We start from the raw sequence: 14,786 nt of genomic DNA, 5'->3' as shown, positions 1-14,786 counted from the left end.
CCTGAACCGACGAGTCCTCCGGTTTTTTAAGAAGCACTGGTCGGAATAGTAAAAAACCAGTAAAAAATAGGAAAATAAAATGCGATAAGGAAGAATTGAACTTCCGACCTGCCCAGAAGCAATCCTAGGTCCAGTTTAGGCCCAACACTAGCTACGCTGAGTCTAGTTTCTGTTTTGCAGCTGATTTCGATACTATATAGTTGATTTTAGATTAACTTTTTCTGAAATTACATTAAGTTTTAACAAATCATACCGGTTTTTTGTCGCCATCGAACCAAATGAACCGACGGTTGGACCAGCAAACCGTGAACCAACAGCTTGACCGGTTCACTCACCGGTCCGGTTTTTAAAACTATGGTTATACCGGGGCTAGAGCCAGTATGACTGGACATGCACATTTATGCACAAAAACTGCTAGTTCCTCTATATAAGGCAATCACAATTCATGGAAGACTTACCTTTTGGCATTCATTTGATTCAGATCTTATTCAAAAGGTCTCAAGAACTTCATTGCTTTTCTCACCTCAAATCCTTGATCTCTAGAGATTCAACCAACGAATTCGAGAGTTGATCCGTGCATCTTGAATATCTCATCATCCTCTCTCTCTCTCAACCATGCAGTTTTGGATTTGAGCTATTGTGTCAAGTTTCCATCTTCGATCTTGTTACTCTTGGAGGTTGAGAACTCCTAGGCGGCAGCTATCGCCAGGAGCGATCAAGTTGTGATCGAACCGGAAGTTTCTACAGGGTCAAAGGCCTCCCCCAAGGTCTTCACATAGTGGAAAGGGCCCCTACTTTGTGAAAGGAGCTCACGGAGAAGAAGGTGTGCCTTCGTGGCGTTTGGGGTCCTTCGTGGTAACCGCACCTCTTCAACGGTGACTAGCTTCCTCTCAAGGAAGTGAACATTGGGATACATCGTTATCTCCGGGTGCTTCGGTTCTTTCTTTCCACTTATTTAAATTGTGATATGCATCAAGTTTGAAGTTCTTGATATATATATATTTTTGTCATATAGGGTGCTCCACTTAGTTTACATTTACCCACATAGCTTAAAATTGCAAACAAGTTAAGGAAAAATTGGTAGAACCTATTCCCCCCCCCCCCCCCCTGCTGGAATGTAAACAAGAGTGGCAAATTCTCTTCGGAATCAATGTATAGTGATTTGATCCAGCATGACATGCCAGTTGATAATAATAATAATAAATTTTGAAAAATGAAGATACCGCTGAAAATTAAGGTTTTTGCGTGGTATGTTCGTAGAGGTGTAATTCTCACTAAGAATAACCTTGTAAAACATAAGTGACACGGACGTAAAAAGTGTGTCTTTTGTCATCGTGATGAGACTATGAAATACTTATTCTTCCTATGCAAGCTTGCTAGATCTATATGATCAAGTATCCAAATAGGTTCTACCTTATACCCATCATGTTCTGTTGCTTATATATTTGGCAACTAGACGTATGGGGTAGATCATATGTTTAAAATACTTATTATGGTGGGAGGCTTTCCATTCTTTGGTGGCTCTTGCTATGTAGAAATGATAATATTTTTAATGATAAAAATTGTTCTCTCTTGCAAATATCTACTGGTCCACTGTTTTACTTCATTCATGGTCGTCTCTGATAATCGCACCTATTTATGAAGGCGTCAAAAGGGTTGGAGAACACTACGATTGATTTTTCCCAACATGGCTGGCAACAAACTATGCGGATGGGACCTCCGCCACCCTAAGTGTTCATACTGATTCTGAATTGATCACGTGTATTGCGCCTTTTTAGTTTACCTTTTGTCTTGTTCGACGTCGAATGTTAGTACGGTTGTGTGCATCTTAGTTATGCAGATGTCGGGTGTAATGCTTAAAACTTTTACATAATAAAGCGCCCTTTATCGAGAAAAAAATAAATAGAAAAAGGTTGTGCGCCTTCATATAGTAGCATGCTGAAGTAGCTCAACATTCCACATGTAAGGAGATGAATGATGCAATGGCTAGCTTCTGGTGGGGAAATACAGATGATCAACGGAGGATGCATTGGTTTGCATGGTGGAGAATGTGTATACCAAAGAGAAAGAAAGGTATAGGTTTTCGAGATCTTCATACTTTTAATATGGCCATGTTAGCAAAACAGAGTTGGAGATTAATTTCAAAACCAGAATCTCTTTGTGCAAAAATTCTGAAGGCAAAATATTATCCTCATTGTTCATTACTAAATGCCGGGCCAAAGAAAGGATCTTCATATACCTGGCAAAGTATTTTGGCTGGGTTAAAAACTTTTAAAAGAGGCCATGTTTGGAGAATTGGTTCAGGTGAGAAAGTGAATATTTGGGAGGATCATTGGATCCCAACAAGTCCGACAAGGAAGGTGATCACTAGAAGAGGCCAAATCTTGTATAAAACAGTCGACCAGCTCATTGATCCAACTACTAATCGTTGGGATGAAGAATTGATCCGTATGATCTTCTTACAAGTTGATGCCGAGCGGATTCTGAGAATACCCCTGAGTTCTCAACTTGAGGAGGATTTTGTTGCTTGGCATCATTCAAAGAATTATAACTTCTCAGTCAAATCAGCTTACTATATTGAGTGGGATCATCATTCCGGATCAAAGGTGAGGAGAAGAGATGGTCAAGGTTCATCACAAGACAACCCAGTTTGGGAAATACTTCGGTCTTTGGAGGTTCCTAGCAAGGTGAAAATCTTCATATGGAAAGCTTTACATGGAGTAGTACCAGGAATGACGATTTTGGCGTCCAGACATATCAAAGTCCAACCACAATGTCCAATCTGTATGCTTGGACTGGAAGATATAAATCACCTTTTGTTTTGTTGTGCCAGAGCACAACAGGTATGGCAGGAACTTGGCTTACTGTCTATGATCGAGCATGCAATAATGATTGATAGGCCGGGGTCGGTTGTTCTGGAACATATTCTTTGTTCTCCAAATTATGCGGTGCCTTTGATGGAAAATGTAAAAACTCATGAATTGGTGGCAGTTGGGTGTTGGTACATCTGGTGGCAACGCAGGGAATTGGTAAAAGGTGAGAATACCAGTCCTCCAAAAAGTTCAGCTTTTGCTATTAACGCCTTGGCAGCAAATTTTGGTGCAGTTAAACACAATACAGTGAAAAAGGAGGTGAAGTGGTCAAAACCACCAAGGGGCCATCGAAAATTAAATGTGGATGCTTCTTATCATGCTGATGGATCTGGATCAGCTGGTATTTCTTGCGAAATGATAAGGGAGAGGCCATAGCTGGTAAAGTTTGCCTGCTGAATAACTTGATGTGCTCGGCATCGGCTGAAGCAATGACGATGTTCAGAGGGTTACAATTTCTTGAGCAGATTGGATGTTATTCAGCGTATGTTGAATCGGATTCTCTAGAGCTAATTCAAGCATGCAATGGAGATACTGAACTGCTTAGTCCTTATACGGCAGTGCTAGCTGATTGCTTTCAAATTGCTAGTAGGATGGACTTGGTGATCTTCCAACATTGTCATCGGGAAGCAAATATGGTGGCTCATAATTTAGCAAAGCATGGGTATGAGAATAATACTAGTCTAGTTTGGGATGATAGGCCTCCTGAGTTTATTAGAGCTGATGTTATTCGTGATGTAACTCTTTTAGAGATTGTACCGAATATTTGATCTCAAAGCAGCAAGTTTCAGACGCACTCTTTTCCTTAGCAGGGTACCAAAGGGTACCAAAGGGGACTTTTCCTTGGCGGCTTGTTGGCTTAATATATCGATATTTATTTCAAAAAAAAAAGCTCAACATTCCACATTTCCACGGCATCTCCAATAGGTCGTCCCGCAACCTGCATCGGACAATCTTTATTAGAGACACTGGCACGATGTGCCTGTATATTGGGGCCGCCTGCAGAACGCCGGCCGTAATACGACCAAGCATATTAATATTTTTGTTCACTTTTCAAAAACAATCATGTTTCATTTTATCTTACATAGTTTCATACAACAATTCAAATAATCATCTAAATTTAGATAGATGCTTGGTTTTTTTAGCCACTAATGCTCAATAAGAACTTCTTATACGTATTTCATAAGTTTGTTTGCTCATCGTATCGTCATCGTTTTCTTTCACATTAGCTCTTAAAAGATCAAACGACGGGGCAATAGTCTATTTTTGTTCTCCTTTAGTTTTTTTCTTTCCTCATCCTATTTCTTCTTCTCCTATTTGAGAAGGTTCCCCTCCTTCTCCATCTGCCCCAACTCAGTCTCAGCCAGCTACTCACAACTTTCGAACCAGTTGAGACGGCGAATCAGTGACCCAGACGGCCAGACGGTTGACCGGTTTACTCATCGGTCTGTTTTTTCAAAACTAAGCACGGTTGACAAAGGTAGAAGCAGTAGTCGCTGAACGCGTGACTTACGCACGGCTCCGTTTGGGACAAGAGGATTTGTTTGAAACTCAATACTGAGCTGCTCCTCGCAAGATGACCACTGTACTTTTGGTTGTTCATCTTGTTCCCATGTTCCCGCCCACGCACGTACACCATCCATCGATCCCATCAGCCCCGACACGGCTTGCAGAGAGCGGCGCATTGCTCACGTGGAGTGGGTGAACGACATCGACACTGTGGCTGGCTCCGCGCACGGGCAACCCCCGGGATCGGCGCAGGACGGAAGCATCCGATGAGTTCATTCACGTCGCGAAAGAAGAAAGCAGTCTACTATTTCAGAATGGATCGTAACCTTAAATGGAGCAGTACGCGCTGAACCAATATTCCACTAAACCGGCCATCCTCGCAGGAACGCCTCGTCTCTCTCTCTCGTAACTGCACGAGGCGGTTTCAGGTTCCACGAGTTTCTAGCCTGCGATTCCTTTGCTCCCTTCCCCTCCAATCTTCGACGAGAGGCTTGCGGAGTCAAGGTTATTGGAGTGGCTTCAATCTTGCGACATTGTCGTGGCATGGTAGCAGGGATGAGTTACTCTTGAAGTGCGGCGATCTCGACTGTTACATGTTCCGCCTAAAGGGCGGGCTAGTGCTGCCCGGATCGAGCGCCCGAAGAAGCTCGGAGGGCTCCTCCGGCCGATGTTCCTTACCAGGCGAGATCGAGCTATCGCGGCTGGTTAATGTCTCTTAGCTAGGGAGTTTCTTCAGCGCCAAAGAGTGAACCAACTGCTAGTGCTCTTCTTCTCTGATAGCGACGAAGGACGTGTGTGCTTGATAGTTGCGGCAATAGCATTTTGACCGTTAGTATCCTCCTTTTATTGTTTGTATACATACAAACCATGTATTATTATGATTATGAGTACCAGTAGTGTACACCTATGAACGTACTACTAGATCGTTAAAGAAAAAAAAAATCACTGAACCGAGGCATGGGCAGTTGAGCACGCGCAACACAGTCAGCAATGCAACACTCACGTTGTGAGCTACGGAGGGAGTAATGCCGACTGGCAAAGAAGAAGCGATTAGGGTTACAGCGTTACTGCTGCAGAAGCGTCCGTCACAGCGACAATTGAAGGCTGCAGATCGTGACGCGTCCGGCCACGAGGCGTGCACACACGCACGCACGACACGACGCAGTGCCTTGGTCCGTTCGTGTCATGAACTGTCTCTGCAGCCATCGGATCCTCGACGCTGTCACGCAGCTCTCGCTGAACCACATTTACTACGCCTACCTCTCTCGTTCGGTCCTTGGCACGCGTGCCGTGCCTGATGAGTGATGCCTCTCGATGCCGTTCATCAACGCGCGATGAATGAAGGAATGAATGGCAATGGCAGGCTGGTACAGGCCGTGGATCTGAGACAATGCCGTAGCTACAGCCTCCTACACGTAGGCTTGCAGAAGCAGATCCATGGAGAGAGCACGCGGGGCCAACCGCACGGATGCATCGACACAGAGACGGACGCAGTATCGGATCGTAGGTTCGGACTTGTCTCACACAAAAAATCATGGAACCTGATCGTTCTTTCTTTTGCCATACGATTTGGGGGGGTTTGTTTTGTTAGCGCATTTCCGGCGGCCCAATGACAGGTTCACGCGGATAGAAAATGGATAGACCTGCAAATCACCGCAACAACGCATAGTGACCGATCTGTTTGCGCTAATCACGATCCAAATTTAGCTTCGATTTGCGTTTTTGCGGACGGAACGCATGATCTCTCCCTGCCATCACGGGACTGCCTAGCAGTGGAACATGGCCTGAATCGTGTCCTCTCCTGTGATGGCGCGCTTCGACTTCACCGCAGTGCCAGGGCCGGCGGGCGGCTATTGGGCTTCTTCACCGTCATCAAAGGCACGCGTTTGTAGACTCGCATCGGAAATTGAAGGCCTCCCTCGGATGTCCTTTTTAAGATCATCGACAATGCCCGTGTCATCGCCCCATTGCCACATTTAGCCAAGCCTTCCCTGTTCGTCGGCAACTTCCATCAGACACCATGGGCAGAAGGGTGTTTCCCTGAAGGAAGCCGAAGAAGAACGACGAACAAGGCCAGAGCCTCCTCGGCGAAGCCGGAGAAGCCACGCAACCGCGTGTCGAGCCGCATCCATGTGACTGCGGAGGAGCCGCCAAAGCCCGAGAGAGGGTTCTTCTTCAGCGAGAAAATCAAGGATGACAAAGACGACTTCCTGGGCTACCTTGCCTACATGGCCGAGGTGGCCAAGGAGGGAACTCTAGACCGGCTCCCGATACAGCCGGAAGACATGGACAAAGAGGAGGCGACGAGGCTCACAATCTTGTAAGACATGGACAAAGAGGAGGCGACGAGGCTCACAATCTTGTAAGACATGGACAAAGAGGAGGCGACGAGGCTCACAATCCCGGTATCCCAACAATCGGAGCTGCCGCAGCCATAACCTAGTTGTGCCAGTGCGATCACGTCGGCAGGTGTCACCGAGGATGAGGCGGTCAGGCTAGCCTTGCAACCTTGCAGGCCTCACCACACCGCCCATGACGCTATTGCCTGCTTCATACCGTTCCTCCTCCTGCGCCATGATCACCATACCGCCCATGACGCTATTGCCTGCTTCATACCGCTCCTCCTCCTGCGCCATGATCACCATACCGCCCATGACGCTATTGCCTGCTTCATACCGCTCCTCCTCCTGCGCCATGATCACCATGGACGCGTCAGCGCCCAACTAGCCATGGGAGATGCTCGAACTCGTTGACCTAACCTAGCTTACCGACGATGACAAGTAGTGGGCTAGGGTTTCAAGTGCTTAAAGCCTCCCGACCCAAACAGACATGAGGCAACAAGGACAATTTTGTGTCCACCGCCCGACCAAAACAGACACTTTTCATGTCCGAAATGGGTCAATCCGCTGCAGATGCCCTTGCTACCAGGATTTTGGGGTATTCAGGCACGCTCCACACGGTACAAGAGCGCTTTGGTTGAAACAGGGCAGCGACAAATCAGCGTTATGGTATGAACCAAAGCCAAAGAAGCAAGAACCATCATCATCAATTCATCATCTTAGGACTACAACTGAGTCAACTTTGGCATCCAACTCAAAACACAGATGTTGATTGGGCAAGAAAGACAGGTAAATGGGGATGAGAAGCTCAATAACATTCACCCATAGAAATCATGTGAGTACAATAAAGATGGGAGATCATGAACTTGTTTTGCCGGCTTTTCTCCTTATTTCTGAAGAAGATGATCACTTGTGGTATTAATCTCAAGGTTGGCTACTCAGATATGGGGCACGCGCCCTCAAAGGCTTCCTGCTCCTTGCGGCAGAAGTCAAACTCGTTTGTGTAGTAGTACATGCAGCCGGCGTAGGCATCCATCTCCTTGGGGCACTTTTGGTGAAGTTCTTTCAAGCTGCCATCATCAGAAATGTGATCAGTGACAAAGTAGAGCAGGCAGAGGAACAAGTCACAAAGTGACTGGCTTAATGGAACCAGCAGCAAGTAAATCAAGAAAAAGAGAGCGTTCTACAGTCTACAAATATGAAGCATGATCAAAAGGTTCGAAATCACCGGAGTTCACAAAGGGAAGGAGGAATGTCTAATTTGCAGAATTAACACTGGAAACAGGAGCTTTTACTACCGCTAGTCTGCTACTCGAAATGGATGCCCCTATCAACCTTTTGACATGCCTGAATTAGGGTGCAGGAAAAGTGCAGATGTGCTGATAACTAATAAGAAATAATCACATAAACGCAAGCAGATGCATAAACCATCATGTTGCCGTACTTTTCTCCTTGCCATTGTCCTATACAGCACCTACAGAATTCAGTACACAAGAAGGAAAACAACTTAGGGCCACTTCTTTTCAGCTTCTAGGCCGGCTTCGAGATTGTGGACCGCTGAAGCCCAAAAGAAGGGTGCAGCTTTGGCCTAGCTTATTTCCACCGCAAAGCCCAAATCCTGTATATAGCGAGAAACTGCTCTCGACCTGTTTCTGGAGAGCTTCCCGAGCTTCCCCGTCCATAACCGAATCGGTAGAACTTCCTACCCCACCCCAGTAATTACTCGAAACTGCCACCGCAGTCCAACCACCCGAGTCGGCCCAACCGAGAGACATCCCGTTCTTCCCATCCACTTCCCCCGCGAGAAACAGCCCGGCGAATCTAGGGTTCCCAGCCGCCGGCCAAATCCTCCCCGTCGCCCCGGCCAAATCCTCTCCGCCGCTCGGCGAATACTCTGCCGCACGCCCATCCCAAGGTCCCCGCCTTTAGCTAGCCCGGCGCTGGCCTAAGAGGAGCTGAATCTGGAGGTCGACCGAGGCGCAGAGGAGCTGCAGAGGAAACTCGCCGAGCTCCGCCTCCTGGAGCCCAGCTCGCGAGCAGAAGGTCGCAGGGTCTGCAGCTGGCCGAGAACCTCCTCTTAGCTGATGAGGCGGTCATGGACATCTACTGACAGGAGAAATCGGATCTGCTATTGCTCCCGATGTTGTACTACATGCTTTGGTTTCTTCTTGATGAATGTGCGGCATGAACTGTGTAACATAAACGTGAGAAATCGAATCTGCTACTGCTCCCTGCTATTATTTCTATGCAAACACCATCGACCTGGATTGTGTATACCGATAGATTATGGCATGTTTGATTTTAAGATTCTGCAATGTGATGTTGTACGGTTGCATTATCTGAATTTTAAATAACAATAGTCTCTGAAATTTAATCCCTGTATCAGTATGGATAGTATGTCATCAAGAACAACAATGCATTATCTGAATTTGATATGAATTATGCTGTTATGGAAAATTATAAAACAAGGGCAATACTGACTTTTCATGGCATAGCATATTTCATAAGCTCAAATGCCATAAGCCCAAAAGAAGGGGAATAACAACTTTTGGAAGCTTCTCCCCACCGCAGTTTCTCCCCACCGAAACTCATAAGCTAGCTTATGCATAAGCAGAAGCTCAAAAGAAGTGGCCCTTAAACATGGGGCACTACCTCACCAACCTAACCTGCAATCCACCATTATGCCATTCAAAGTGTCGGACAAGGAAGATTTCCAGAACAAATTAGCAAAGTAACACGCAAGTCTCAAACTACGGATTATCTAATGTCAATTCAGCCTAGCACTATGGCAGGGCTAAAGGTTGAAGCACTACACCAAACCCCCCAAAAAATAAGTAAACCATCTTGCCTCCATTTATTCGCACGGCCACTTACTACTTACTAGACCAACAGAACATACTGAAAACAATAGAAGTCAAAGAACAAGGACTATTGAATTCCATATCATGAGTTGTCCACTAATGCTACATGTTCAGTAATCATCATGGGAGACAAATATGAATCACTGCTCAATGCCCCATAGTCACACTCATATAATGACTTGGCAGAAAATTATGGACCAGCGTGAACGAAAGGAAAAAAGAACACCATATTTGTCAATCCCATGTATATGCACTGCCAAGATCAACCTGATCACAGGAATACTACAAGCAAGAGATATTATCACTGATACAGTACTTAAGCAATGTTTTTTTTCGAGAATACACCAGGGAGAGGTGTATCAATCACATAGAAGGGGTGCCAAGAGGCAAAGAAGGGCTGCCAACAAGGGGTGGCAGGTCCCACGTCATTTCGATGCCTCCATATGCACCAAAATACCAGGATGATGGCCGTCCACAGGTCCCGCTGGTGAGCCCGCGGGCAGAACCTGGACATCCACCACACCACAATATCCGAATCAGCCAGCGGAAGCCAGTCCGTCTTGTCCCACTGCCGGAGGACCCACATCCAAACCTCCCGCGCGACAACACATCCAAGGAGAAGGTGCTGCAGCATCTCCGGCTCCTAATCGCAAAGGGGGCAAGCCGCAGGGGCCGGCAAACCACGGCGTAGTAATCTGTCTGCAACTGTAGGACGGTTCTTCGACACCAACTACGCGAAGAACTTGCAACTGTAGGGCGCTCTGGAACGCCAGATCTCAACCACCACTGGGGCTCTGATAGTCCCGCCAAAGAAAGCCTCCTAGACTGACTTGGAAGGGTAGCAGCCGTCACTAGTCCACCTCCAAACTAGTTTATCCTCTCGATCGGGGTGAAGGACGACAGTGGCTAGGTCTGTGCCATAACAGAAAGAACTCAGGCAGAGCTCGCTCACCCAAATCCGGACCGCAGCCCAGGAGCCACCCACCTGCCAGCCCTTCTTTGACAGAACGGGCATTGGCCCTCCGCTTGGAGACCAACATCGCCACATGTGGAGCTATATCCTCCCAGCCACCGGCTTTCCAAAACCGCACCCGCTCTCCATTGCCCAACTCGTAGTAAGTAGCAGCGTCAACAATCGCGGAGCACAGGCTGGGTGTTTGGATGTTAAAATCGGCCCAAACCTTGGAGGGATCCACCTTCTGGAGCCACGACCACCGGCACCTAAGCGCTAGGTTGAGGAGCTTGAGGTTCGGAATCCCCAGACCGCCCAGCAGCTTAGGCGAGGCCACCTTGTCCCACGCTACCAAACAGTGTCCTCCCTTGACCTCTCTCCGGCCTTTCCACATGAAAGCCCTACTGATCTTGAGAAGCGACTCAAGAACCTTGGGAGGAATGTCCAACGACATCATGGCGTGAATGGGAATCGCACATAACGTCGTCTGAACAAGGATCGTCCTCCCCCCTCTGGTGAGAAGGTTCGCACACCACGGTTGCAGCCTGCCGGCCGCATTGTCCACGAGAGGCTGAAGCTGGGCCGCCGTCACCTTTCGAAGCCCCAGGGGAAGGCCCAGGTACTTGAAGGGGAAGGAGGCGACCTCACAGCCCAAGATCGAACGCGCAAGATCCACTTGCTCCGCCGAGCAACGAATGGGGTGGATGGAGCATTTGGCGAGGTTGGTGCGGAGCCCCGACGCCACCCCAAAGTCATCCACAATGGAGGCACAAGTCAGGAGGTCACCTTTACTAAGCCTGATGAAGGTGACCACATCGTCGGCGTACATGGAGGTGCGATGCCGGAATCCATTAGGGGCCAACTCCGAGAGGAGACCATCCGCCGCCGCCCGCTCAAACAGCAGATGCAGGACATCCATGACCGTGTCAAACAGCAGGGGGGAGGGGGTCACCCTGCCGGAGGCCACGCCGGAGGCCACGCCGGTTATAGATGAGGCCACCTGCCACCCCGTTCACCACCACTCGAGTCGACGCAGAGCCAAGCAGCCCACAAACCATGGTGATCCACTTGTGCCCAAAGCCAAGCTTCTCCAGGACTTCTAGAAGAAAAGCCCAGCCACTGTGTCAAAGGCCTTGGTGAGCTGGTGATGTCCAATTTCAACAGAATGGCGTCCGTCTTCCGAGCATGCAGATTGCGAGCCGTGCATTGCACCAACTGGAAGTTGTCATGAAGGCAGCGGACCCGGATAAAGGCGCTCTGCTGCGGACCCATGTTACTTAAGCAATGTAACATGGGTACCTCGACTTACAGGAGTGCACCCCGAGGCAATAACACAGTAGGGACAGGTCTGGCATTGTTACAGATAAAGGCGACCAATGCAGCAGCGTGTTGGAGAGTAAGAAAGAAACAAGAAGCGGGTAGTCATGCAGGTGCTTCCAAAGCTTAATTCATCCCAACCAGTGCAGGATCTATAAGATGACAGTTCAGGAGACACTGTTGTCCCCACTGTCGGTGCATGCCGGCGTAGGGACAGATTAGTGGAAGTTGAACAAAGACAAGAATGAGAGGCAAAACGTGAGAGTGATATTTCAAATTTTATTGGTCTCCATCCATCTCTCATTTTGCCTATATTTTTTATGTCTATGTGTTGCCTTGACTACTCTGTCCTGAGCTGCCATGCACCTACCATGAGAGAGCAGCCTCTGGAAACTGCTGCGTTCTAGACCATGTACAGGGTGTGATGAATCAGAATTCTAAAGAGCTCTCAATAGACTTCTCATTAATTCACGTCTTCGACCTCCTCTATACACCCCTACTGCACCAGCTTTGTTTTTGTGCACAACAGCACCAGACCCTGCTGCAACCATCGCCAGAGAACCAGAGTGCACTCTCAAAGTCACAGTACCCAGTTATTTTAGCTGTAATATTTATTAATGATGATTTCTCGTGCTAGTAGTATTCATGTGATTATGTCTGATCTTGGCAGTGCATATCCATGGGAGGAAAAACATAGTGTTGTGATCATAATATTGTTGTATGTTTAGTATTATGCCTAGCGTCTATGTTGTGAAAACCCCGATCATTATTTTAGAGAATAAACACTAAGTGCATAATTTTCTTACAAATGTGGTTTGCACCCTCCATGTACTCTAAAAGAAGACATTTTAGACAGCTGATCAGTCCATAGATTTGCTACCGCATGGCCAAATATCCATCATTTGGCTTCACTGAAATGGGAGGAAATATTCTCTTAACTGAAAACAACAGTATAACACTGAGTCCCTGACTGCTTAGTTCAACTAACTAAATACCGACATGGCTTGAGTTTACATGGAAAACAACAGTATAACACTGAGTCACTGACTGCTTAGCTCAACTAACTAAATAGCGTCATGGCTTGGGCTTACATGGAACTTATAATGTAGAGTGGTTTTTAACGAAACATTGTCACAGGATGTTTAGTCAGTGTCTATATTCACAGTTGGCACTGGATGTTGTTCCCCTTGTATTCCCAGATATGGCCAATACTTAATATGCGTGGACTGACAATGTGAGATAGTCTGGAAGATACCAATCACTAGCGAGTCTCACCTGGCAAAGGAAACACTAGTCCATTGTCTATCTTGACTAGAACCATAAACTTGAGCACTGTACATAATCAATCTATCCATCTTGGTTATCTTAGGCATTTTTTCGCTGAGGACATTACAGTTTCTTAGTTAGTAGTTACTCATCTGAAAATGGGACATAGAAGACAACAGAGTGCAACTGCAAACTTGCACTAGCAAATGAATATATCAGAATTGATTCATATCTTGTTTGACTGTCCATCTGTCCCACATGACAATGTGACAGATGAATATCAGAAGTACAATGAAAACAGCCAAACTAAAAGGCTTCCACCTAAGTATCTAAGAATTTAAACTGAAAAAAAGTCAACTCAGAGTTTTTTTTTGGCTTCATAAGAGAGGAAACACACTTTGGGGGCAATTAACCACACTATCTGAGATGAGTTGATTCACTTTCGCAGTCATGTCTAAAGCAAAATGAGCTCCCTACTGAGTATGGCATTACCAGTCCATTCCCTTCTGTATAAACTGATCAGAAGGATAACACTGTGTGGTCTAAGTCATAACATACTCACTACTGAACTAATAAGGGAGCTGGGACGAGATTAGGCAGCAACGAACCCTGCATTCGCTACATATCCTCAACCTTGGCACGAGATCGCACCACAATGAACCCGGAACTCTCGCTATACAAAATGATGACCTAAGGCATGTAAGTATCACCATATAACCGTCAGCTAATCCCTGTACCATTACCGTTTAATCCCCTGCGTAATCAGATCCTTGACAATACGAACAAAATGATCGTCACTGACTGAGTGACAAATTGCCAGTGGCTGCCAGAGTGTTAAATACTGATCCACCGCATAGGCTAATCGTGGAGGCACAAACTTCGCTTAAATGCTCATCGGCTAGTACCACTAAAAGGAAACACAAATTCAAGATAGCACCGACTGAACATCTAAACACAGCAAACATTCGGGCACAAACTAACAAAATCGTGACGCGCGACAGCCACACAGGGGCGCACCTACTCGAAGGAATTGAACTATCACGAGCAGCACGATTGACGAAACATTCGACGAATCAGTAATAAACGGATAGAGAGCGCCAGGTGGGCAGGCAGGGGACTCACAGGTTGAAGACGCAGCGCGTGACCTGGCGGCCCTTCTCGAGGCACTTCTCGGGGTTGGGGTCCTTCTTCTTGCAGTTGAGGAAGGCCACGTTCTCCGGCCGGCACCGCACGGCGATGTGCTTGGACGCCGCCATCAGCACCGATGACGTCGGGATCGGCTCCCCCGAGGCGTCCACCGGCGTGCTGCTAGCTGACATCTCTGCGGGCGTAGGGGGGGCTCGCCGTGGAGATCTGGGGGAGGAGGGGGGCAGGGGAGGACCGGAGATGGAGAGGGGAGGTTGGGGCCGGAGGACGAGGTGCGCTCCTCACTCCTCTCTGTGTGCGTTTCCTGGGCTTTCGAGTACGTAGGGTAGAAGTGTTACATGGGCTTGGCAGGGGCCTTGTGAATCTGTAGCCTGGTCAAAAAAGGCCCACCCTTGCTTCTCATTTCTACTTTTCAAATGGACACTTGCCATTTATCTATTCTGTATATTCTATAAATATTTATTTTATGATAATTAGCCTTTCTCACTCGGAAAAAGGGAACAAGAAAATACTAGCCTTTTTATTA

General features: G+C 47.2%; 1 protein-coding gene across 1 annotated transcript; it reads right to left on the bottom strand.

Moving 5' to 3' along the window:
* Nucleotides 1-7,405: 7,405 nt before the first annotated feature.
* Nucleotides 7,406-14,517, bottom strand: LOC124698010 (NADH dehydrogenase [ubiquinone] 1 alpha subcomplex subunit 8-B-like). Its single transcript, XM_047230534.1, has 2 exons — nt 14,237-14,517; nt 7,406-7,788 (listed from the first exon to the last, which is right to left on the bottom strand). Exons 1-2 carry the CDS (start codon nt 14,431-14,433, stop codon nt 7,653-7,655), a joined length of 333 nt encoding a protein of 110 aa, XP_047086490.1. The 5' UTR covers nt 14,434-14,517; the 3' UTR covers nt 7,406-7,652.
* Between the last annotated feature and the right edge of the window lie 269 nt (nt 14,518-14,786).

This window comes from Lolium rigidum, chromosome 3 (assembly GCF_022539505.1).
Source record: "Lolium rigidum isolate FL_2022 chromosome 3, APGP_CSIRO_Lrig_0.1, whole genome shotgun sequence".
NCBI classification, from domain to species: Eukaryota; Viridiplantae; Streptophyta; class Magnoliopsida; order Poales; family Poaceae; genus Lolium; species Lolium rigidum.
This window is presented reverse-complemented; position numbering and strand designations above follow the sequence as displayed.